This window comes from Leopardus geoffroyi, chromosome X (assembly GCF_018350155.1).
Source record: "Leopardus geoffroyi isolate Oge1 chromosome X, O.geoffroyi_Oge1_pat1.0, whole genome shotgun sequence".
Lineage (NCBI taxonomy): Eukaryota > Metazoa > Chordata > Mammalia > Carnivora > Felidae > Leopardus > Leopardus geoffroyi.
The window spans coordinates 77,260,004-77,285,015 of record NC_059343.1 but is presented as its reverse complement, the minus strand read 5'-3'; the positions used below and the strand labels follow the sequence as shown (position 1 = coordinate 77,285,015).

Sequence of the window (25,012 nt, the reverse complement as noted above, 5' to 3'; positions counted from 1 at the left end):
ATAGACATGTTTTTAACTTCTTTTTACTCTCAGATGAATTATCTTCAATATCAATCAGTTGTGTGATCAGCACTATTCCCCTTCTTCCTTCATCACTGACCTCCTCCTCTCCCTAGTAACTTGGATTGGAGTCAACTGGCATTTCCTTTACCCTCTCTCTCTGGTAACCCAATAGTGCTTATTCTTCTATAGGTGACAGGTACCTTTGAGAAACTGATGAAAACTATGAGGCCCAGAAAAATGAATGTACCTACATATACTCAAATTTTTCATACAATTTCAGGAGTTTAAGAAACCCTATCCACCACAATCATCTACATGAAGAATTTCTATTACATATAGCTCTCTTTCATAATATCACACCACAACTACTTTACCCACATACAATTAAGAACTACTACAAGGGTGCCTGGGTGGCTCAGTTGGTTGAGCATCGGACTTCAGCTCAGGTCATATCTTCTAGTTGATGAGTTCAAGCCCCGTGTCTGGCTCTGTGCTGACAGCTCAGAGCCTGGAGCCTGCTTCAGATTCTGTGTCTCCCTCTCTCTCTCTGCCCCTCCCCTACTCATGCTCTGTCTCTCTCTGTCTCAAAAATGAATATAACCATTAAAAAAATTTAAAAAAAGAACTACTACAGTGATTAATAACACAATACTCAAAATAGTAAAATTTAGTCTAGATAAAGCTTTTAGGTTACTAGCAATATTTTAAGAAGCCCAGAAGAACTCCATCCTAAAAGGCCTTAGAAGAAAGTGTTGAGCACTTCAATAAGACAGCTCAAAATAAGGAGTAAGGCATTTATTTTTTAAAAAAGTATTCCAAGTCTTGTTTGATCAACATGCTTGCTTTAAAATGTGCTGAAATGTCCTTCTAAATTTGTTTTTATTAACTCTGATACATCTGCTTGTAAAATCATGTAAGGCTCAAAAGTTATGTTTGAGCAAAAGAGCAAGTTCTGATTGATATTAACAAACTCCTGCATTCCAATACTTGTTCTACTATCTCAAGCTATGTTCAACACCGAACAGTGTTAGCTAAGAACTGAAAGTGATACCATCTCATAACGATCTAGTTACCTTGTCAAAGCAAGTAAAACATAAAAGATGAAACAGGACAAATGACCAAAGGGAAGGGAAGAATATAATCACGGTGTTATAACTAACAGAAATAAGTGCTTTCTTGAAAGCATATTTCCTACAAGTAGAAAGTTCTTGTTGGATGTACCAACTACTCGTGGACACGGAGTTCACTTTTATTTTTGCTTAAACTTTTAATCACTGTTTAAATCACAGTTTTGTACTGGGTCCAGGGGGAAAAAAGGAAACATGATCACTCTTTTACAACAAACTGATAAATATCAAAATCATATCAGAATTTTTAAGTGTATTAAACTTTAGTGATACACTCACAAAACTTTTCTAAGTTTCATGATGGTAGCGGGCACCTATTAAACCCATTAACCTTCAGCCAGCATAGACAATTCACAAAGGGCAATTTCTACTTTTGTAAATACTGGGTTAACAGGACATATCAAGTAAGCAAGTTCTCAATTTGCCTCAAGTTAGGGTAGAAGTGATGAAACTTTAAACTGGTTATTTTATTCTACCCCATCAGGTCCCTTCCCATATAATGGAAAGCTGCATATTTCCCGAAATAACACCCTGACCATTGTTTTCCAATATGAACAATACAGAATTGAAAGGAAAATAGGAGGCAAGAGAGAAGTGCAACAGGTACATACATACCAAATGATCTGATGCCATAAGAAAAGGGTTTAGTAATGTCACTGTCTCCTCCCCTATTAAAGACAAGTTAAAACTGAAAACTAGATGTGCAACATGTGCTTGTACTTCAAATCTGGACTAAGAACCTTCAAACAGAAGGAATACTTGCTGAATTTGTACAGGAAAATCATTTCCCCTCATGCCACCCAAATTAGAAAGTTTATTGATAAATGTCTGCATAATACTTGCCACGGTTGGGAAAAATTGACGTTAGCCAATATATTTTGTTAATGTTACCAGTTTTTAAGTTTCCCTATTAAATCATTTTCATATATATATATATATATATATATATATATACATATATATATACATACATAAAGAGGAACCTTTTTAACTGAGTTGAGGAAACTCCAGTATTTCCCAACCTAATACCAGCCCCCATAGATTACATTCCTCTGCACATTAAGTCAGTGGCAGGAAATGGACTTCCACCACTGGTTCACACACTTTCAGGACGATGAAACTTGTGCGGTGGGCTTACTGCTTTTGAGCGTTCTTAATCAACTAGGTGGAAGTACTGTAATGACTCTGCTTATTATACGCACAACAGTTGGTACCTCACCCAGCCTCGAACTCCCACGCTCTTAAAAAGAAATGTTTCTTGGGGAGAGCACATGGAAGAGGCAACAGGAAAAAGAGCACGTAGGCGACTCTTAGATTTCTGGTAAAGTAGAAAGACTAGGAGCCTACGTTGTGTGTTTTTCTTTAGGGTGGGATTGGTGTGCAAGTCTCTGGGTGGGCTCCCAAGTATTTGGACTAAAAAGAAGAGAGGTTCCCCTGCCCGGACACTATGCGTTAAGAGTCAAAACCCAGCAACTGACAGAAGTGGGAAGGAACAGAATCGCGCAAAGATTCGCGCCCACAAGTTAGACAAATAACAGACCCTACCCAGTACTCGGAGTCTCCCCAAGTTGGGGTGGGGCTTTTCTCCTTCCCGCACTGCCTCCCGGAATGAGAAGAGTGAGAAAGGGCTTAAATGGGAAACGGGGTGCTCTTCCGCCCCCACGCCGTCTCCGCGCCTCGGCGTGGCGTGGCCGCTCCTTTGGTGGCTCTAGGAGTAGCACAGCGAGGTCGCGGTTAGCCTTGGGAGGGGGCCCCAGGTCCCCCGGTGCGTAACAGCCAGAGGTTCCTGGGGCTCTTGCTGTCCCCAAGGCTGGCGGAGACTGCGGGAGCACTCACCAATTTGGGTTTGTTTTTCGTTTCCTCTTCGTTGGTGGCTCGGTTCCCTGTGCTTCGCTTGTTGCTCCGGCCCCCACCGGGTTCCTCGCTGCCGCCTCCCGCTCCCGACGCCGCCGCCCCGGGCTGCTCCATCTTTCTCCGGCCCTATCACCTGTGCCCTGTAACCCCAACTCTCCTCAACTTGGGGAAGCCCCTGGGGGTTGTCCCGCTGCCCTGGCTGATTCGGTATCACCGCTTCCTGTGTGAGAGTGTGTCTGCCTGGGGAGCTGCCGATTTCAGGATCCCGGCTCTCATGCACCCCCGACGCAACACGCCTTTGCCACTACTCGGTGCTGGGGCAAGCCCTGCCCCTGAGCAGCTGCAACTACCAAGGTCGCTGGCGCCGCCGCCCTCAGGGCGGTGTTTAGGGTGGAGGAGAAAGTAGGTGCCTATCTCTTTAAGAGGGCCTCAACACACGTGATTCATCAAAGTGCCCGCAGTCTGCAGCCGGGGCACAGAAAGCTGCTTCCTACTCCCAGTGCAGAGCGGGCCCCAGCTACTGAGCATGCCCAGCGCAGCGATGGGATCCAGAGGAAAGGAGAGGACTTTAAGCTGCGGTTAAGCACTGATTTCACTTCCCCGGGGCCTAGCGTGAAATGGAAGAGAACTAGTTAAGAGAAAGGAGGTATAGCCCATTTTAGAGATGGGGAAAGTGAGGCCCGGAAGGTTTCAAGTATGAGTTACACTGGCAGTTCTACCTGAGTGTCAGCTTCCACTAGTGTAGGTCAGAGCACCTTTCCCACAGAGGCCTTGACAGGGTGTGGTCCTGCTAAGCTCTGTGGGAGGGGTGGATTCGCCAGACAGCTGGCATCCTATAGGAAAACCACCACGTGGAGTGCTGATTAATTGCCTAGACAGACTGTATGGGTCAAAGTAGAAAGAGTGGGTGCTTTGTGTTGCCGTGATTGCTTTGCGACCAAAGAAATACAGTCGTTCCTTTATTCCCATGCTGCTAGGTAGTAGAAGCAGCAGACGTCCACTACTTCATTAATCTTGGAGGTATAGGGTGGGGGGGAAATAAGGCTCTTCAACAAAAGCACCTATATAGAGAGTTAACAATTGGATTGAGTGCTATTTTCTGTTTCCTGAACTCATTTAGGTTTAGAGCTGTGGTACGGAGTAAGATCATGTGTATCAAAGCTTTGTTTAAAATATAAATCTCCAGGAGCACCTGGGTGGCTCAGTCGGTTGAGCGTCCGACTTCGGCTCAGGTCATGATCTCACAGCTCCTGAGTTGGAGCCCTGCGTTGGGCTCAGTGGTGACAGCTCTGAGCCTGGAGCCTGCTTCAGATTCTGTGTCTCCCTCTCTCTCTATATATCCTCCTTCGCTCATGCTCTCTCTCTGTCTCAAAATAAATAAACATTAAAAAAAATTTAAATTAAATAAAATGTAAATCTCGAGACAAATGCTAGGTGTTTTTGTGCTGCAGCAGCAACAGCAGAGTACTGTGAGCATTATTAGTCTTTAGTGTTTGAGTTGTCAGGAGGAGGCCCAGGCTATATTCTTCCAACTTTTTTAAACAGGGTCCTCTAAAAATATTGTTCACACTGAGAATGTTATAGGGGCAGAGCAGGATTTGAATGAACCACCATCACGGAATAAGAGCATATATGCTAGAGAAGCCTGAAATGTAATTTGGATACTAAGTCTATTAACATATCCAAATGCCTGTTATTCAGATATCTTCAGGCTATGACTTATTTTGCCCTCCCCTTCAGCTCTGCTGAATCTGTTTATGAGCATATTTATTGAGAGTGCATTAGGATAAATATGTGATGAGGCAATTAACTGGGACAGTAGAGTGAAAAGAACATTATATATCTAAAAACAGCTTTGATCCTGGCTTTGTCATTGTCATTAACTTTCTTTTTAATCATGCAGGTGGTAAACTACCCAAAGACAGCACAGAAGAGGAAATGCATGCTTCTAGACAGGGCAGACAAGGAACCCTAAGGTAAATTTGCTTTGTCAAAGTTTCTATCTTACTTAAAATTTGATGTATATTTTGAATTCGACTTACTATACACACACGCACACAGACACGTATGTGGTTTAAATAACTTAAGTGTTTCCCCTCCTGAAAAATTGAGTAAAAATGCATGCTACAGAAAGACATGACCTGTTTATCTGATGCTTTCATCCAATTCCTGTTTAAGAGATGGATATGGGTGAGAATCTTCCAAGCTCAAATGTGGCTCAATAATCTGCTCCATAGGTATTTATTAATCTCCTTAGAGTATACCACGTGCTATATAGAGTGCCGTGGGTTAGAAGGATGAAGTTGAGACACTTCCTGACCTGAAGAACCTCATAGTCTACTGGGAGAGAGAGACAGACAGTTAAAGAACTGCACTTCAGTACAACAGATATGAACAGGGAGCCCATGCAGTACATGAGGTAGATATATCACCAGAATGTCAGGGATCCGGGACACCTTCCCAAAGAGACTGATGTTTGAGCTCAGTCTTACGGGACTAATTAAAGTTAGTATTTGTTGACAGCCTAGTAAGTGTTAGGTACTGTGCTAGCCATTGTGGGTACAATAATGAACAAGACAGATATGGCTTGCTCTTATAGAGCTTTCAGGGTATTGGGAAGCATATAAAAAATGTGTTGAGCAATTACAAGGCAAAGAAAGAGTGAAGAACATTTCAGGCAAAGGAGATGACAATAGCATGTGCAGAGACCCTATGGTTAAGAAATTGAGGGTGTTCAGGGGCACCTGTGTGGCTCAGTCGGTTAAGCATCCGACTTTGGTTCAGGTCATGATCTACAGCTCCTGGGTTCAAGCCCCATGTCTGCCTCTGTGCTGACAGCTCAGAGCCTAGAACCTGCTTTGGATTCTGCCTCTCCTTCTCTGCCCTCCCATGCTCATGCTCACTTTCTCTCTCTCTCTCTCTCTCTCTCTCTCTCTCTCTCTCATCTCTTGTGCATGTGCGCGAGAGCGCAAAAATAAACAAACATAAAAAAAATTAAAACAAAAAAGAAATGGGGGCATTTGGGAGAGGGGGCTTCTGTTGAAAGAGAAGTAGAACAGATAAGCAGCTTCCAGATCATAAAGGACTTGTAGGTCTCATTGGTGTGGTTTTAAAAGGGAGAAGGTGTTGTAATACAAACGGCTTCTATTTGGAGTGTATAAATAGACTTGAAAATGGAGTGACATTATTTTGAATATATTGTTGGGTTTCACTATCCTCAGGCCAGGTGAAGCTAACATTTGAAATCCAATTAAAGGTATGTGTAAAAGATACATAATGTTTACTGCAAAAAATGAAAAAGTCTATTACTGATATGGCTTACATTTGACTTTACTGTGATTATCTCAGCCACGTCTTAATTCTTGATGTTTGTTTTTTGTGGTTCAGTTAATATAAACAGTAATTAAACAAACACCCTTCCTTCTGGCATCAGGGTCATTGTGTTTCTCTTGGAAGCTAAGCTAACATATGAAAGATACCACTGCTGTCCTGCAAGGATTTGTTTACTGACTATGAACCAGGCACTTCACCAAGTGTAGTCTTAGGGCTGATCTCATTGCACCTACATTCCTTTATCTTTACCTTCTTGGGACACACAGATAGCTTGGTTGGTGGAGAGACATCTTTTCTATCATGTTGACAAAAGGAGGAGGCTACTGGGGTGCCTGGGTGGCTCAGTCGGTTGAGCCTCCGACTTCGGCTCAGGTCATGATCTCGTGGTCTGTGAGTTCGAGCCCGATGTCGGGCTCTGTACTGACAGCTCAAAGCCTGGAGCCTGCTTTGGATTCTGTGTCTCCCTCTCTCTGCCCCTCCCCCGCTCATGCTCTGTCTCTCTCTCTCTCTATCAAAAATAAATAAACATTAAAAAAAAAGGAGGAGGCTACTAATGTCAGTTGGGATATCAAAAGTATATGTTAGGCCTACTGACCTCTTATCTCTCCCTCTGGCTTCTCATGAGGTTAGCACCCAGTTAACATTAAAAAGAGAGCCCTGGGAGAAAAGAAAGATAAATAAAGGGCTGCTAAGTTCTGTCTTTCTTCAAATTGATCTTAAAGTCATTTGTTACCCCAGAGGTTTCTGATGAGCCTCATAGTATCCCCCTTGCTTTCCGTGTCTCCCTTTTGCTGAATATTCTCTTCTAAAAAATATGGGTCATTAATAGAGAAATGAAAGGAAACATGGATTAGACAAAAATAAGAAATAACCAAAACATTTGTGATATGAAGTTATCCTGAGAGTCAACAAGTATTTATTAAGCATATACTGTGTGCCAACACCAAAATAGATGTTGTGCCGAAAAAAAAAAAGTACCAGACATTCTGCTACCATGTCATATATGTATTCCTGAAGAATCTCCTGTTCTGAGCTTTGCGCAGTGGCAGTATCGTAGCCAATGAGGTTTATCCGAGGCGCGATTATTGCTAATTGAATCTCCTGTTCTGTAGATTTGCCCGATAAAAAGAACAGGCCTCCTGGAGAAACATGGTTTAGGGAATATCACTTAAATCCAATGCAACTTTATAATTAGAGCACTAATAAAGATAATAACCATTCTAATAAAAACACTAAAAAGGTTAAATCTCCACTGGCATTTGCTCCAGCATCACAACCCTCAATGTTTGGTAGCCTTCACACTTCCTCCTTCCTGATGTGGATCCTCAAGGCCATTCACTTTTAGTACATGCTATTTTCATCAGAATTAAAAATCTAATTGAAGAGTACCCAATTTTTTTTTAAATATGTGATTAAATGTCTTCACAGCTTCATTATCAGTCACAGCTTCACAACATAGTTTTAATGTAAGAAACTTAGAGGTTGTTGAAGCCACTAAACCAGTCACACTAAAGGGGTGGAGTCTTGTGCAAGATTCTTCCTTTTTTCTTAAAGTCTTCATATAATTGGTGAGACTTCTGTTTAATTATGAGAAAGCTTGTTCCTCATCACTTCAAAACTTAAAGTGCTAAGAAAATTCAAATGTGAACCAACTGGAGTTCCACCTTATTCTGATAGAATTCTCCTATTTCCCAGTCACTAATGTGCTATTAATGGTACTACAAGTGCTTGTAATGAAATAGACTCTAAAATATAAAATCTCTGCCATTAATAGCTATAAAATCTACTTGAGAAAACAAATAACAAATTTGTGAAACAGTAAGAGAAAACTAGCTGCCTAACTTGCAGGTACTGACTCTAAATACAACATAACATGGCAAAGGGGTGATATTGGTTGGGCCTAGAATAGATGAAGTTTTCAAGAAGGAGGTAGAACTTGAGCTGCCAAGATATAAAGCAGAAATAAGACTTGAACAGGCAAGGCAAAGAAAGGAAGTAAGGAAAAGACAACATATAGAATGGTCTGGAAACAATACTGACCACTAATGTTGAGGGGCCAGTGGGGCTTGAGTAGAATGGTGACAACATAGATGTTGAATAATACTAGGAAACATGGTTATCTCCATAGCATTTTCCCAGATTTGTATGTAAGACCTAATGGCAGTAACTGATAAAGATATTTAGCAGGAATGTCATAAAATAAAGAAGGAAAGGAGCTGGTCTGTCAGTGGCATGCAGAATAACTTTGAAAACTGATTTTCAAGCCAATTTTTCCTTCAGTACAGGATTTTTTTTCTAAATAAAACTCTTCACATAACCCCAGTATATGCAGCAGATACAAAACTTGTTTACCTGTTTGAAGACAACATAGGAGTGAAGACTATAGCCCTGCTCATAATCACTTGGCTTCTCTCTCATTCTCTGAGGCAACCCTTGAGGCACCACTGCTGAACTCTAGGCAGAAATAAAGTCTTGCCTGATTAAGTCGTTAAGATTGGAACTAGAATGGCCCCAGAGGTAATGAAGAGGATGGAATGAATCCAACAGACATTTAAAGAAACGAACTTAGCATAATACCCCCTAGTTCTATCCATGTCAATTCAAATGGCAAGAATTCATTCTGTTTTGTGGCTGAGTAATTCTCCATTGTGTGTGTGTGTGTGTACCATATCTTTTTTATACATTCCTCAATCGATGGGCATTTGGCTGTTTCCATAATTTGGCTATTGTAGATAATGCTCCTACAAACATTGGGGTTCATGTATCCCTTTGAATTAGTATTTTTGTATTCTTTGGGTAAATACCTAGTAGGACAATTGCTGTATTGTAGGGTAGTTCTATTTTTAGCTCTTTGACAAAGCTCCATACTGTTTTCCAGAGTGGCTGCACCAGTTTGCATTCCCATCAACAGTATGAGAGGGTTCCCCTTTGTCTGCATCCTCACCAACACCTATTGTTTCCTGTATTGTTGATTTTAGCCATTCTGACAGGTGTGAGGTGATATCTCATTGTACTTTTGATTTGTATTACCCTGTTGATCAGTGGTATTGAGTATCTTTTCATGTATCTGTTGACCATCTGGATATCTTCTTTGGAAAAATGTCTATTCATGTCTTATACCCATTTTTAACAGGATTATTCATTTTTTGGGTGTTGAGGCTTTTTAATTTTTTTTTTTTATTTTCAGTAAACTCCAAGCCACACATGGGGCTTGACTCACAATGGGTGTTGAGTTTTATAAATTCTTTATATATTTTTGATACTAACACTTTATAAGATATGTCATTTGCAAATATCATCTCCCATTCTGTAGGTTTGCCCTTTAGTTTTGTTGATTGTTTCCTTCACTGTTCAGAAGCTTTTTATTTTGATGAAATAAGTCAGAGAAAAACACAATACCATATGATTTCACTCCTATGTGAAATCTAAGAAACAAACGAGCAAAGGGGTAAAAATAGAGACAGTCAAACCAAGAAACAGACTGTTAACTGTAAAGAACCGTTACCAGATGGGAGGTGGGTGGAGGCATGGGTTAAACAGGCCATGGGGATTAAGGAGTGCACTTGCTGTAATGAGCACTAGGTGTTGTGTGGAAGTGTTAATCACTGTATTGCACACCTGAAACTAATATTGCAATGTATGTTAACTAGAATTTAAATAAACAAATAATAAAGGAACTATTTCTATCCACAGATTATATGCAGAAAACAAAGGAAAAAAAGAGTAGACAGGAATTACTAAAATGTTGGCCCAAGGAAATAAAAACCTAGTAGTAAACTAGGATATAGTATCTCAAGTTACTTGTCATTGGCAGAGCCATACCAAGGAGCCTGGTACCCAAAAACTAGAGACTAATTATGGCAGGACAGGAAAGCTAAGAAGCTTCCTGTAGTCACCAACAGGAAGAGTCTCTGAGGCTGGTAATGTAGAAGGATTGTGTAACAATAGGCAGTTAGCAGTCAGACAGCTAGACTCTGGAAATCCAGCAATGGATGTTCTGGCAGGCAGGCAGAGAATAGAATCCAGTCTCGTGGCAGGCCATAGGCAGATAATCAGTACATAGCAGGAATCCACTGATGAGGATTGGGGTTAAGAAACAAATTAGTAATCTCTTAAGAGGTCTGCTACACAAGAGAGGATATCAGGCCTAAAGGAAAAGGCATAACAGATCAAATCCACAAAGACAGGCAGACACAGGTGAAAAAAGATGGCAACCAAGACACCCAGTTTCTTTAACTGGTTTGTGAGATCACAGTAGGACCAGAAGCCATAGGTCTACTTGATGCTAAGCCACCAAACTATTGAAATACTCCTCCTTAAATCCTTTCTGACTAGGAACAAGATTGGTCCCAGTGGAGGAAAATAGACGACAAGAAAAGGCCTGGAAAAAATAATGACCAATAATGGTCACTTACCTGAAATAAAGGTTAATGTGTTCAGTTGTGATGATTACAGGGATCGGGGCAAGAAAACAGGCAGCTAAAACATAGCCCCACAAAAATTAGTCTGAAGGACTATTGTGCCAAATTCTCCTTTTGGGGGAAAGTTTTGAAACTAACAGAGACTTAGAATACCCAGATTCATGCCACCTATGGTTTTATACACTATACTGAAAAACACTTTGAATTTTATATAGAAAATATGCTTCTAACAAAGAAGAGACTTCCTTGTTAACCAGAGTCCCAAAGCCCCAATGCGATTTTCAAGAGTGATTTAATAGATCATGAATGGTAATTGTCCAGTCTATAAGTTACTAAGATATAGGTGTAGTAATAAACAGTGAGGTAAAAACTTTTAATTTGCTTGCTAAATTATGTGGATCAGAGAATCACACATTGGTGTTACTAGGGATGCTATTTAAGAAGCTGAGGTTTTTTTGGAAACAAATGAGTATGTATAAACAGTCTTTTGATGATAAATATAGTTCAAAATGAAACTAAAACCATGCAGCTAAAATATTGTCTCTTCTACTTCATGGTTTATTTTCTGACCTTTTCAAAATATAATTAATTTTGAAAATTAAAGAACACATGTTTGACATCCATCAATAAAAAAGACATGTTTTCATATCTAGGCATCAAGTTAGTCAAGTCTTAGAAATAGGTTTATTTTTGTTTTATATATTCTCCCACATAACTTCTAACAGCTTTATTGAGATATAATTCATGTATCATACATTTCACCCTTTTGAAGTATACAATTCAGCTGTTTTTAGTATATTCATGGAGTTGTATAACCATCACTGCAATCAATTTTAAAATACTTTCATCATACCAAAAAGAATCTTGTCATTAGCCATAACTTCTCTTCAGTCCTCCCAAACCACACCACCCCCCAGTCCAAGGCAACCACTAATGTATTTTATGTCTATGTAGACTTCCCTATTTTAGATATTCACATAAATAAAATCTTACAATGTATGGTGTTTTGTAACTAGATGCTTCCACTGAGAGTAATATTTTCAAGGTTCATCCATTCTACATCAGTTTTTATTTGTTCACTATTACCTATTTGTTTCCCAGACACATATACAAATCAGTTATTTAAGCCACCTCCCCTGCTATACACACAATGACAAGCATATACCTACTTGCAATTCCAAAGAGTCAATATTCACATCTGAACACCAGTCTTGTCCTTCCTCTCCTGGCAAAAGCAGGAAATTCGGGGTTTGATTTTCCTATACAATGATATAATAGAAGAATTTCTTTCTGTCCCAGGACCTGATGACACAGAAATGACCATAAACACCATATTTAATCAAGTATACATTTTGTACCAGAACAACTCTTAGAAGTTTATATAAACTAATTAAATAGGACAACCCAGAAACCAATTGCATTAAATTATATATATTTAATGGAGTGGAGTAGTGGAGAATGTATTATATAATTCTTATCCTGCTTATTTTTAAGTTTTCCATTCCAACATATTAGAAGCTAAAATGTGCATCTACATTGGCATCAGATTTATTCAGAAGGCCTTCTTTGAGATATGCACATGAATTTTAAAGAAAATTTTTGGAAATGACTTTTGGTCCCTGGGTGATTTCTTGGTACTAGAGGTAAGGATATCTATTTTTGCTGCTTATTTTATTTTATTTACTTCTTTACAAATAGTACCGCCACACTGGCTTTCTGCTGCCTCCAAATCAAAACTAACATGAGCTGTCATCTCATCAGTACTAGCAGCTTTACCTGACACCCTGATAATTCTATAAGGGCAGACCTGCCTCTAAACCCTGTGAACCAACCCTGCTTTGCCTAAAAATTTTCATCGTTTAATCTTTCATCATGTACTTGTTTTATACCATCAAAATGCCTGAAAGCCTTGGGTTCAGTAGTGACTAAATTAAAATAGATAGTACTGAAGTTGATCCCAAATCTACAGAATAAAACTTTTCCACTGCAGGCAAAGCTCTATATATGACCCTACAATAATATATAACTGTTATTAGATTACTTTTTTCTTCTTATACTACTTTTGATGATTAAATAAGATGTAGGACTATTAAGTAATAAGATTATTGTTAGTTAGCATATTAGAACTTATACATATAATTTAATTAAATTATATTAACAAATATGGAGTAGTAAATATGTCCAGGTGTGGTGCTACGGATAAGTGAATGATGACAGTATTCATCTCATTGTGATTAGAATATAGTCAAGGCAACTGACAAGAACTCATCTGACTGCAAAGGAATGTTACAAAAATATATAGGAGGAAGAGAATAGGGAAGGTTTTATGGAAAAGTTGTGCCTTTAAATATAATTAGGACCCCAGAAGTTGGAAATTAGAGGAAAGAGCTTTTGAGGGAGAAGGAACAACATGACCAAAAGCTGAGAGAAAGAAAACTGTGGGCTGAGTTTGGAAATTGATTGGTCATCTAATGGGGCTTGAGGGTGGGTTTTATGATTATATAGTGGGAGTAAAGCTGGGAAAGAGGGTGGGGCAAAACCAGGAAGACTTTGAATGTCATTCTGAATGTATTCTATAACTGTGTAGAGACATATGAATAAGAAAAACGTATGATTAGACCTGTGTCTAATGCCCGGACATTGGTATGTAGAATGGTTTATAAGATGAGAAACTAGAGGTAGGAGCTAAATTAGGATACCATGTTCAACAGCCATTCTCTCTTTTTTTTTTATTTACTTATTTAAATTCAAGTTAATTAACGTATAGTGTAGTATCGGCTTCAGGAGTAGTACCCAGTGATTCATCACTTACATATAATACCCAGTTCAAAAGCCATTCTCTTATTGGAGAATGAGTATATTGGCTCAACCTGACTGCTAGTTATAGGAACCTGGCCTAGTATAGATATCCAAAGTAGTCCAGAGAAAAAGGAGCTAGAAAGGTGAGTCAAGGCCAAATCTGCTAAGAAAAACCAAGAGTCAAATAAATAAACACTGCAAAGGACTAAAGTCCATGTTAGACTTGGCTTGTAGATCCAAGACCTTGTGAGTTACAGTCAGGATCATAACTAGGTGTCTTAAGGGAGGAAGGAAAATAAATGCTTGATAGCCTGGAGGTATCCATAACTTAACTTGATGGTTGGTGGATGTGAGATATATGGTTGTGTTGGGCTGGTTTAAGGGACTCAAGGCAGGCGGTTAATAAGATATTTCAATGATAGACATGCAATAATAAAACCATGATTTAGAAAAGTAGAAAAAAGAATGTAAAGATAGGAATAGATTTTGCAGATCATATTTAAAGGATTTAATGACCTAATATAGGCAATGGGGGAATGGGAAAAATAGAAGATGATTTTGAGTTTTCAATAGTGAGTAACAAGCAGGGTGATAATTTTGCAGTGCAGATTGGGAATCAAAGAGGAGAAATATATTTGGAAAAATATGATGCTGAGTTATGTATAAAGCCACATTTCCGGTGCCTGCAAAATCTGCAGATGAAGATATCATTAGATGTTAGGTCTTGTGTTTCTGAAAAAGTTTGGAGATAGATGAAGATTTAGAGTCATTTACATAGCAATATTAGTTGAAGATGTGGAAGTAAGTGAGATTAGGGAGGAGGGAAGTCAATGGGGAAGATTATGAGAACCAAAGAAAGAAGTTTGTTGAAAGTTTACTTTAAGTGTGGACATGGGGAAAGAAGTCATCCAAGGTTATAGCCTGCAGAGTTTATTACTTCTGGTAGATTCTGAGATTTCAGTTCAGTGTGACAGGGAGAGTGATGATACCATGATACTAAAATGCAGATTGGGAATCTGGAAGAAGAAACATTTTTTATGCTGGGTGGCTGGATGCTAAGAAAAAAATTCAGACAGGTATGATGGATCCAGGAAAGTGTATTAACAAAGAGACCATAGGGTAATTTTGAAGATATGGTAGCCAGCAGAAATGTCATAAAGAATGAGGTCTTTGGTGACATTACAGAAAGTAGATTGACTTCCATAATTTTATTTGTGTGCTAGAAGCCTACTCTAAATGCTAGAGGTTTATAACATGTAAATTACAGTAAATTGGAATTGCTTAGATATATCCACATATACTAAAAAGTATACACAAAGCACACAAATAGACATACACACAGATAAATATTTTATTTGTTATGTTAGTATAGACATATACAAACATGCCCATATTAATAATCACATACACAGAGGGCAAGAGAGGGAAAGAGAATGAGTATAAATATGAACATGAGAGACCACATTTATTTTAGTTATTCAGGAGTAGATTGCGCTTCATTTTCTAAATTTATTCTTCCTCACTGTTACTTCTTGAAAGCTGAACTAGCTTAATTTGGACAGTGAACTACACTTTGGAAATATATTTCAAGAGCTCTAGAAAATAAATCCTGCATCTTAATTTGGAGTTCTTACCTCTAGAGAACACATTGCATTTCTACCTTTAGGGTAACTAAAGATCATTGACTAATTTAAAAACTTGGCCCTGGGTGATTATGGCAAATCAGGATGCTCAGCCATACCTTCGAGCTTTGCACATCAAGGCAATTCACAAAAAAAGGGCTTAGAGGACAAGCCGGGAGATAGACAGGTGGTTAATATAAACATTGTTTTGCTAGGACAGTGGTTCTCAAAGTATAATCCCCAGACCAACAGCATCAGCATCAGCATCACCTGGAAACTTCTTAGTACTAAAATTCTCAAGCACCAATCCAGACCTGGAGGATCAGAAACTCTGTGGTGCAATCCAGCAATCTGTGTTTTAACAAGCCCTCCAGGTGATTTTGATGCATGAAGTTTAAGAATCACTGAAGTGGAAGAAAACAAGTCATGAGCTGGAGGGTGGTTATAGGACAGAGGAAAGAGAAAAGGTACCAGTGAGAGAGATGGCACTGAGTGAAGGAAAGGAATACTGAAGGAGTAGTACACCGAACTGTATTACTCCAACTGCCTTCTTAAGAACAAGTCTTCCATTCAGATGTTGTAAAAGTGCTAAACTGCATGTTTTAAATGTAGCAATAAAAGGACTGGAATGATAAACCAGATGTTGAGTGAAGTGCAGGAATAGAGTTAGGGGTAAATGATTTAGCAGATGGATGGAATCCAAACCAGCAGGAGCTATCAGGAGTGGAGCAAAGCATAACAGTGGTAAATGAACAGCAGATGTGAATTGGTTGCTTCTGATAGTTTAAGGAACCTCTGATGTCTCCAGACTTAATACTGTACTACTAGAAATAACAAAGTAGCTCCAAGGCTGGGAATGGAGTCAAGGGAAAGGGGATATATTTATGTTCCAAAATTATCTGAGTGGGTGCCTGAAAGAAACAAGACATTTAATGTTATCCAGGCCCTTGATATTTCAGCAGGAAATATGGTTTATAAAACTGGTTTATGCCACATTCACAGCCCTCAATTGTGCATGGAATTTCTAATGCTAACATAAATCAATGGATCTATGAGGAAGTAGATACATTTAAATCACTGTAGATTAGTTTGCTTTTTATAAAATGGAATCATATAGTATATAGTTTTTTCACTGCCTTATCTCAGTATATTCATTCTGAGATTCAGTCATGCTATTGCATGTTTAATGCTGAGTAGTATTCCACTGTATTGATATACCACAGTTTTTATATTCAAGTAGAGGTCTTTATGTATACACAGCCTTTTATTTCTTTTAACAGAATACCTAGGAGTGGAATCGGCTGGGTTGTGTGTTAGGTATGTATTTAACTTGTTAAGAAATTACCAAAACTGTGAAGAATCCATACCATAGAACAACTCAGCAATAAGAGGATGGACAACTGATGTGAAAAAAAAAAAACAGACAAATTTGAAAATAATTATACGAGTGAAAAAACTTGACAAGAAATATCACATACTATATGATTCCATTTTCAAAATAATCTTGGGACTACAAAAAAATCGATAATAACAGAAAGGAATCAATAGTTGCCTGGACATCAGGAGAGAGAGAATGTAGGGGCAAAAGGCAAGGATTAGAGAGGACTGAGGAATCTTCTGGGACTGAAGTATATGTTAATTATATTGATTTTGGTGATGGTGTCACAAGTGTATGAACATTTCATAGGTCTCAACTTGTACCTTTAGATATATACAATTTTATGTCAATGATGCCTTAGTAGAGCTGTTGAAAATACGTCATAAATAAAAATACTTTGTAGATATCAAAAAAACCTGCCAAACTGTTTTCCAAATAAGTTGTATTATTTTATTTTATTTTTTTTTAAATTTTTTTTTCCTCAACGTTTTTATTTTATTTTTGGGACAGAGAGAGACAGAGCATGAACGGGGGAGGGGCAGAGAGAGAGGGAGACACAGAATCGGAAACAGGCTCCAGGCTCTGAGCCATCAGCCCAGAGCCCGATGCGGGGCTCGAACCCACGGACCGCAAGATCGTGACCTGGCTGAAGTCGGACGCTTAACCGACTGCGCCACCCAGGCGCCCCAAAGTTGTATTATTTTACATTGCCAGCAGCAATATATCAGAATTCCAGTTGTCGTACATCCTTAGCATCCTTTAGATATTCTGATGGATGTGTGGTGGTATTTCATGGTTTTAATATGCATTTCCCTAATGAAAAATGATGTCGAACATCTTTCATGTTTATTTCCTATCCAAATATCTGTTATGAAGTATCTGCTCAAATGTTTACTTTAAATTGAGTTGATAATTTTCTCATTATTGAGTTTTGAGATTCTTCTTGTATTCTGAATGCAAGTCCTTTAGTAAATATATGCTTTGCAAATATTATCTCCCAATCTGTGATTTGTTTTCTCATTGTAATAACAGTGTCTTTTGAAAAGCAGATGTTTTTAGTTTTGATGAAGTCCAATTTATTGATTTTTTATTTTATGACCTGTGTATATCATGACATCTAAGAAATCTTTGCCTAACCCAAGTTTACAAACTTTTCTCCTATGTCTTCCTCTTGTACAGTTTTAGGTGTTACATTTGGTTCTGTGATCTTATGAGGTAAATTTTGTAACAGTGAAAGCTGTGGATTGACATTCTGGGTTTTTTGTTTGTTTTGGTGTGTATACCTCTTATCATTCCACTACAATTTGTTGAAAAAAAAAATGATCTTCTATCCACTTTGCACTTTTCTCCGTCTTACACCTTTGTAAAAAGTCAGTTGCCCATATATGCATGGGTTTATTTCTGGGCTGTCTATATCCTATTTCATTGATATATTTGTCCATCTTAGGCTAATACCACAGTTTTGATTACTGTCATTTTATAATGTTTTTAAATTAGTGTTGGCCCTATAACTTCGCTCTTTTCTTTCACAGTTGTTTGCATTTCTATATGAATTTTAGAATCAGTTTGTAAATTTCTTTTAAAAACACCTGCTAAGGCTTTGTAGGAATGCATTATTTCTACAGGTCAATTTGGGAACAATTATTGTTACAAAACTTAGCCCTTCAATCTATGAAAAAAAGTATATCTCTCCATTTATTTAGGTCTTTTCTAACTTCTCTCAGTAATGGTTTCTGTTTTTATTTAAAGGTTTCACTTCTTTTGTCAGATCTATTCCTAAATATTTCATAGTTTTGATACTATTATAAATGGTATTTTACCATACAAAAAATACTAGTTTTGCATAGTTAATTGCTAGCATATAGAAATACAGTTGATTTTCATATGGTGGTCTTACATCTTGCAACTTTGTTAAACTCATTTATGGGTTGTAGTCACTTTTCGGTAAATTCTATTGGATTTTCAACACAGACAATCATGTCTTCTGCAAATAAAGACAGCTTTACTTCATTCTTTGCAATTGGCTGTATTTCATTTCTCTTTCATGCTGGATAGCACAAACTAGGATCACTAGTAATTATGCTGAATAGAAGTGGTAAGAAGTGTTAGAGTTTTTCAACATCCTGATTTCCAAATTTAGGAAAAAGGTATAGTAATCAAGACTCTGCCTTAGTGGCTCAGTCAGTTCAACATCTGACTCTTGATTTTGGCTCAGGTCTTGATCCCAGGGTTTTGGGATCAAGCCCAGCATCAGGCTCTGTGCAGAGCATGGAGCCTGCTTAATATTCTCTCTCTCCTTTTGCCCCTTTCCCTGGCTCATGCCTGCTCTGTCTCTTTCTCTCTCTTTCTCTCTAAAATAATAATTAAAAAAGACTGTGTGGTGCTCTCATAAAAATAAATCTGAAATAATCACTTATGGTCAGTTGATTCTTGACAAGAGAAATATTCAATGGAAAATAGTAGTTTTTTCAACAAATAGTATTGAGTCAGAGTATACACATGAAAAACAATGAAGTTGGATCTCTACCTCACATCCTATACAAAAATTAACTCAAAATAGATCAAAGACCTAAATGGAAAAACTAAATCTATAACACTCTTAGAAGAAACCATAGATGTAAGTATTGCTGACTTTGGTTTCTTATATATAAAAGACCAAAGGGGAAGCAACCAAACAAAAAAAACAGATAAATTGAACTTCATTAAAATTAAACACTTTTGTGCTTCAGAGGACACCATCAAGAGAGTGGAAAGATAACTCACAGAAAATATTTGTAAATCATGTATCTGATAAGGGTCTAGTATATACAATATATAATGAACTCTTAACAACTCAACAATAAAGACAAATAATCCACTGTAAAAAAAAAAGGGCAGAGGATTTATATAAATATTTTTCATTAGAAGATATGAAAATGGCTGATAAGCACATGAAAATATGTTCAATATCATCTGCCATTATGGAAATGCAAATCAAAACCACAATGAGATATCACTTCACACTCACTATCATGGCTATAATTGAGAAGACAGGAAACAATAAGTACTGGCAAGGATGTAAAGAAATTAGAACCGTTTCTGGTGGGAATATAAAATGGTGCAGCTGCTTTGGGAAACAGTTTGACAGTTTTTTAAAAAGTTAAACATAGAGTTGCCATATGACTCAGCAATTTCACTCTTAGTTATATAACCAAGAGTATAAAAAATATATGTCTTCACAAAAACTTATATGTGATTATTTATGCCACCATTAATATATAATAGTCAAAAATGTAAACAACCCAGATGTCCACCAACTGATGAACAGATAAATAAAATGTGTTTTATCCATACAATGGATATTATTCAACCATAAAAAATAAACTGGTTCATATTACAACACGGATTAACCTTGAAAACATTATGGTAAATTAAAGAAGCCTGTCACAGACGGGTCATATGTTGTATGATTCCATTTACATGAAATGTCCAGAATAGGCAAATCCAGAGAGGTAAAAGTATATTAGTGGTTCCCAGTGGTTTGGAGGAGGGGAAATGAGAAGTGACTGCTAAGGAGTATGAGGTGTATTTTTCAGATGATAGAGAATGTTCAGGCATTATAAATCATAACCACTGAATTATTTACTTTGAAAGGGTTGTGATATGTGAATTATATCTTAATTTAAGAAATAATTTTTGTGTGGTGAATAGCCATATAAAGCAGAGATAGTGTTTCCCTCCAGAGATTACTATCCATTAAAAATAATAAATTCAGGATGCCTGTCTTATAATGAACCCTACTGCATGGGAAGGTATATTCTAGCCCTCTTTAAATTACCCTGTGGGAATTGGGGCTCAGAGAGCTGGTACAAATACTGATATTTTAGCAACAGCTATTGCTGGTATTAACAAACTGTTCCTTGACCCTGGAGTCTTGTGTCTTCTGCCAGCATCTGTGAAACTGTGGCCAGCTAACTTGTTAACTTGTACATAGAGTACAATTTCAGACTCTTCAAAGTTCTTGACAAGGACCATAAAATTAATTTAGGTCAACTTTCTCATTTTATGTATTTCAAACCTCAGTCATATAGGTAAGTATTTTATTTCAAGAAAGCTGAGGAAGAAAACATCAACAGAAAGAAAACATTGGTTTCTATATGGAATAGGTTTATCAACCCTTAACAACTTTGTCCTTAACATTTGCCATGCCATATATCTTTCTATTTGTTAGACGCATATTTGTTGGACTCATACCATTTTAAATATATAACCCAAAAGCAGATTCTCTGACCTTTTCTTTGTGACATTTGCTAACCAAAAACCTTCTTCTACTTCTGATAGCATCTTCAAAAGACTAAAGAGAAGACATATGTATAATGAATATTCACTAGTATATGCAGAGATTTGTAGGATAACTTTTATAAAATAGATATCTGCTAAGTGATACAGTACTTGATAATGAGATGGGTTATGTCACTACTCTTGTACCCTGGTTCTTATATGTCAGTAGGGATTATTCTAGTTTGGGCAAACAATTCAGGTATATTTTTTTAACTGTCCTTGGATTTCAGAGTTCTTATATATAGCCTTGAGTTCAATGATGGCTCAGCTTATAATAGCCTGTCAAGACTGGTTTTTAATTTTGATAACACACTCTGCAAAGTCATGACCATCATATTAATACAAAAAATTAACATATTTATCCTGATTTTTTCTACAAATAAAAACACATCACTTAATAAAATTTTCTTTAAAAACTATAAACAGGTTTTAAGACTTTAGGCAAAACATCAGGTAGATGAATGAATTAAGTCCTAAAAATAATAAGGTCTACACTGGGTGTTATATGGAAACCAATTTCACAATAAATTTCATATTAAAAATAATAAGCTCTAATGCTTTATGCAGTAGTATTTATTAGGCAATATTCTAGGGCTTAATCTATTATTTTACCTTGATTATGTCACCATGGGTCTAGCTGAATTTACTCCTTCAATATTTCATTTCTTCTGTAATAATATTTAGCACATTTTATTGTACTTGCTTGTTTATATTGATTTCCCTCCTTTAGATTAAAAATCTTGTCCTCCTCAAGGACAATAAATGTGGTCCCTATGTTTTTCTAGCCCTAGCACCTATGCCAGTGCCCAGAACAAGTATTCAGGAATGAGTGTTGATTCCCCATGCAGATTAGACTTTAGAAAGGTAACTCATAGTCAAGATTTTGCCAAAAATATGAACTCAAAATTTATATGAGATATATATTTACTGGGACCTTTGTATTAATTTATGTGGAAACCTAGAATAATAATTTTTATGTGCTGAATTGTGCCCTTGTAAAATTTATATGTTGAAGCCCCTAGGATCTCAGAATATGACTTTATTTGGACATAGCGTCTTTAAAGAGGTAATGAAGTTAAAAGACAGTCAATAGGATAGGTTTTAATCCAATATGACCCATTTTCTTAGAAGAAAAGATTAGGACAGAGACACACAGAGGAAGACCATGTGAAGATACAGGGAAAAGATGGCTATCTGCAAGCTGAGAGAAGCCTGAGAAGAAACCAATCCTGCGAATACTTCCATCTCAGATTTCTGAGCTCCAGAATTGTGAAAAAATTAACTTCCAATTTAAACCACCTGTCTGTGGTACTTTCTTATGGCAGCCCAGCAACTAATATAATAATTAAAAGATTGTTTTGGTAAGTATGAATTGAGAGAAAAGTCTCATAGCCCTATGGAAATATTTATACATACCACATTAGAGCCTCTTCTCTGAAGAAAGTATTAACTACTGTGGCCCATTATTTTTTTCTCTAGTATCTTTCCTTTACACAAATTTACACACACACTGACAACTCCATATTCTCTGTCTCTCCTTTCTGAGTGTCATAGTTATTTTTTTTTTACAACAGAATCCTTCAGCTCTTGGGTGGAATCACAGAAGTGACATTTTATTTTCCTATCACATCTTATACTTTTTTTTTTAATTTTTTTTAACATTTATTTATTTTTGAGACAGAGAGAGACAGAGCATGAACGGGGAGGGGCAGAGAGAGAGGGAGACACAGAATCGGAAGCAGGCTCCAAGCTCTGAGCCATCAGCCCAGAGCCTGACGCGGGGCCCGAACCCACAGACCGCAAGATCATGACCTGAGCTGAAGTCGGACGCTCAACCGACTGAGCCACCCAGGCGCCCCACATCTTATACTTTTTAAAGCATCTTCTAATGTCTGTATGACTATCATATGGATATCACATTTATCATACCTATCATACACATCCCTAAATGAACTAGATAAAGCTATCATTTGTTTCTCATGTGTTACTAATTTACTAGCACAATATGTGAGCCAGGAAATATATCTTAGAAAGTCATGTATGATAAATAGAATTAGTATACATACAAAGAGAAGAGTTCTCTTATGAAATCTTACCATTCTTCATGTTTAACTTTGGAATTAGAATGGACTTAATTTTATCACAGGGTCTTTTCAAAGGAAGCAGTTGTTTTTATGATCTGATTTCTTTTTCTAGAAGTATTAAAGGAATGAATAGAAATATTCACAGCTTTTCTTAAAGTAATATGTTACAATCTTTTGAAGTCAGATAGCATATTTCTAGCGAGATATACCCGACTCTGGAGAGCCATGTAGATAGCTGCTTTGACAAAGTAACAAAACCCATTTGCTGATTTCTGAGAAGAATAACATTCATAGGCCATCAAACTGTGAGAGTACATTCCTGAGATTCCCTAAGGGCACAAATGATTTCTCAAGAGTAATTTATTTTACTATGTACTTCAAATAATATATTCCCAAACATACAGTTATCTTTTATATAAAGACATAGAAACATTTTCTGACTAAATAGTAGACAATGACTTCACTTCAGATTTCCTCTTTTTAGGACAAAAATTATGAGAAACATGGAAATTTTTATCCCCGGAATTACTGATTAAATGAAAAACTAAACATTTAGTGACTTCAGGTAAGGTGAATTCACTAGGAAGAGCTGAGTATAAAATGCCAGAGAAGCAGCTGAAAAGTGAAAACAAAATTAAGGGAATTCATGGGTGTGTGTTGTTGTTGTTGTTTTAATGACTATATTCAATCCACCAAATCAATTGTTGATTTCCTTTTCATCAAGGTGCCTGTGTGTTCTTCCTGGTTGACTTGGGACCAACTTGATGGAAAACTGCTCTGCTCTTAGTCTTATCTGGTTCATTTTCCTTCCAAATAAAGGAAAACTGATTGAGTCAATTATACTCTTGTAAAACCTCCCTGTTCCCCATTTTCCCACTAGGCCTTCCTGCTAAAACTGGCAAGAAGAGAATAGCACCTTGAAGATCACAATTCTTTGACTTCATCCACTCCACTTTAGCTGAAAGTTCCCATGGTCACACCTTAGTTTGTACAAAGGTTAATACACAAACCATTTGCTTCAGAATCACTTAGAGAACTTTAAAGTATAGATTGCTCAGTGCCCTCCTCCCCAGTGATTCTGATTCAGTAGGTCTAAAGTGGAACCTAATAATATGCAATTTAATGAAGCCCGTGTGTGATTTTCTTGCAAGTTAATTGTTGACCACACTTTGAGGAATACTGCTCTAGATAAGTATATCAGGGTGAGAAATAGTTGAAAGACTTCTCACTTGAAGCCCACTGTTTTCCTTGTAAAGTAGATGAGTTTGTCTGTTTTCCTGACCCTCATCCCATTGGCACACTTCTATACATTCTTCAGTGTCTAAACCAAAGTAACACCTTTTATGATAACTTTCCCCCAACCAGTTAATCAATCTTATTTTGAGTCACTAGGGTATCTCATGCATCGTTTTATTATGGTTCTTACCACATACTGTAACAATTGCTTCTGTCTCCTTAAATCTTGTTGTTCCTTAGGGTTTTGTTGTTTGTCTTCATCTTTCCTTACTCTTTTACATATTCCTGGGAAATATTATCCATGCCCATGGCTTCAACTTTCACCCATAAAACTGATGACTTTCAAATCTGTACCTCGAGCTCACATCTCTCTCCTAATCTCCAGATCCATACTTCTAGTGGTCTGTTGGACATCTCTACTTGTTTAACGCACCCCATGTCTCAATGTCAAAAACTAAAGTTATTTTCTTTCTGTATCCCTGGCCAAACTTATTCATCCTCTTCTATTGTTCTATGTTGCAACACCATATACTCACTGAAACCAGAAACTGAACAGTTATTCTACAGTTCTTCCCTTCTCCTTCTCTCATTCAATACTGTCAGATCTTCTTCTGAGATATTTCTCAAATCTCTATTCTCTATCCCTCACTGTTATTGCATCGAACAAAAACTAGTTTATTATAGTACCTATATGGTAGTTAGTAGTATAGCCAAGGCTAAATAAAGATGACTTGCTAAAGGCAGTCATACATATTAATTCTTCAAAAATCTTCCATGTTTATTCCATTGGTAAAGATGTTGAAAGGATAATTAGAGAAATAGATAGTAGTTATGT

The 25,012-nt window shown here is 37.3% G+C and overlaps 1 protein-coding gene, 1 long non-coding RNA gene and 1 pseudogene across 6 annotated transcripts in view; 2 read left to right on the top strand and 1 right to left on the bottom strand.

Moving 5' to 3' along the window:
- Positions 1-3,357, bottom strand: part of DIAPH2 (diaphanous related formin 2) — a 995,484-nt gene extending 992,127 nt beyond the window's left edge. For 2 of the 5 annotated variants that reach the window (XM_045470691.1, XM_045470696.1), the window contains exon 1: positions 2,967-3,357. In XM_045470691.1, coding sequence (XP_045326647.1) covers positions 2,967-3,098 — 132 coding nt within the window. In that variant the 5' untranslated portion in view covers positions 3,099-3,357. The remainder of the gene's footprint in view (positions 1-2,966) is intronic. The other 3 variants (XM_045470695.1, XM_045470693.1, XM_045470692.1) reach the window with 3 other exon arrangements.
- A 161-nt stretch (positions 3,358-3,518) lies between these two features.
- LOC123594083 lies at positions 3,519-23,778 on the top strand. The gene is made up of 4 exons (XR_006710663.1): positions 3,519-3,630; positions 4,888-4,960; positions 21,986-22,218; positions 23,666-23,778. It is a non-coding gene; the product is annotated as an uncharacterized LOC123594083 (long non-coding RNA).
- On the top strand, positions 7,349-7,513 carry LOC123595598 (annotated as a pseudogene).
- Positions 23,779-25,012: the final 1,234 nt, after the last annotated feature.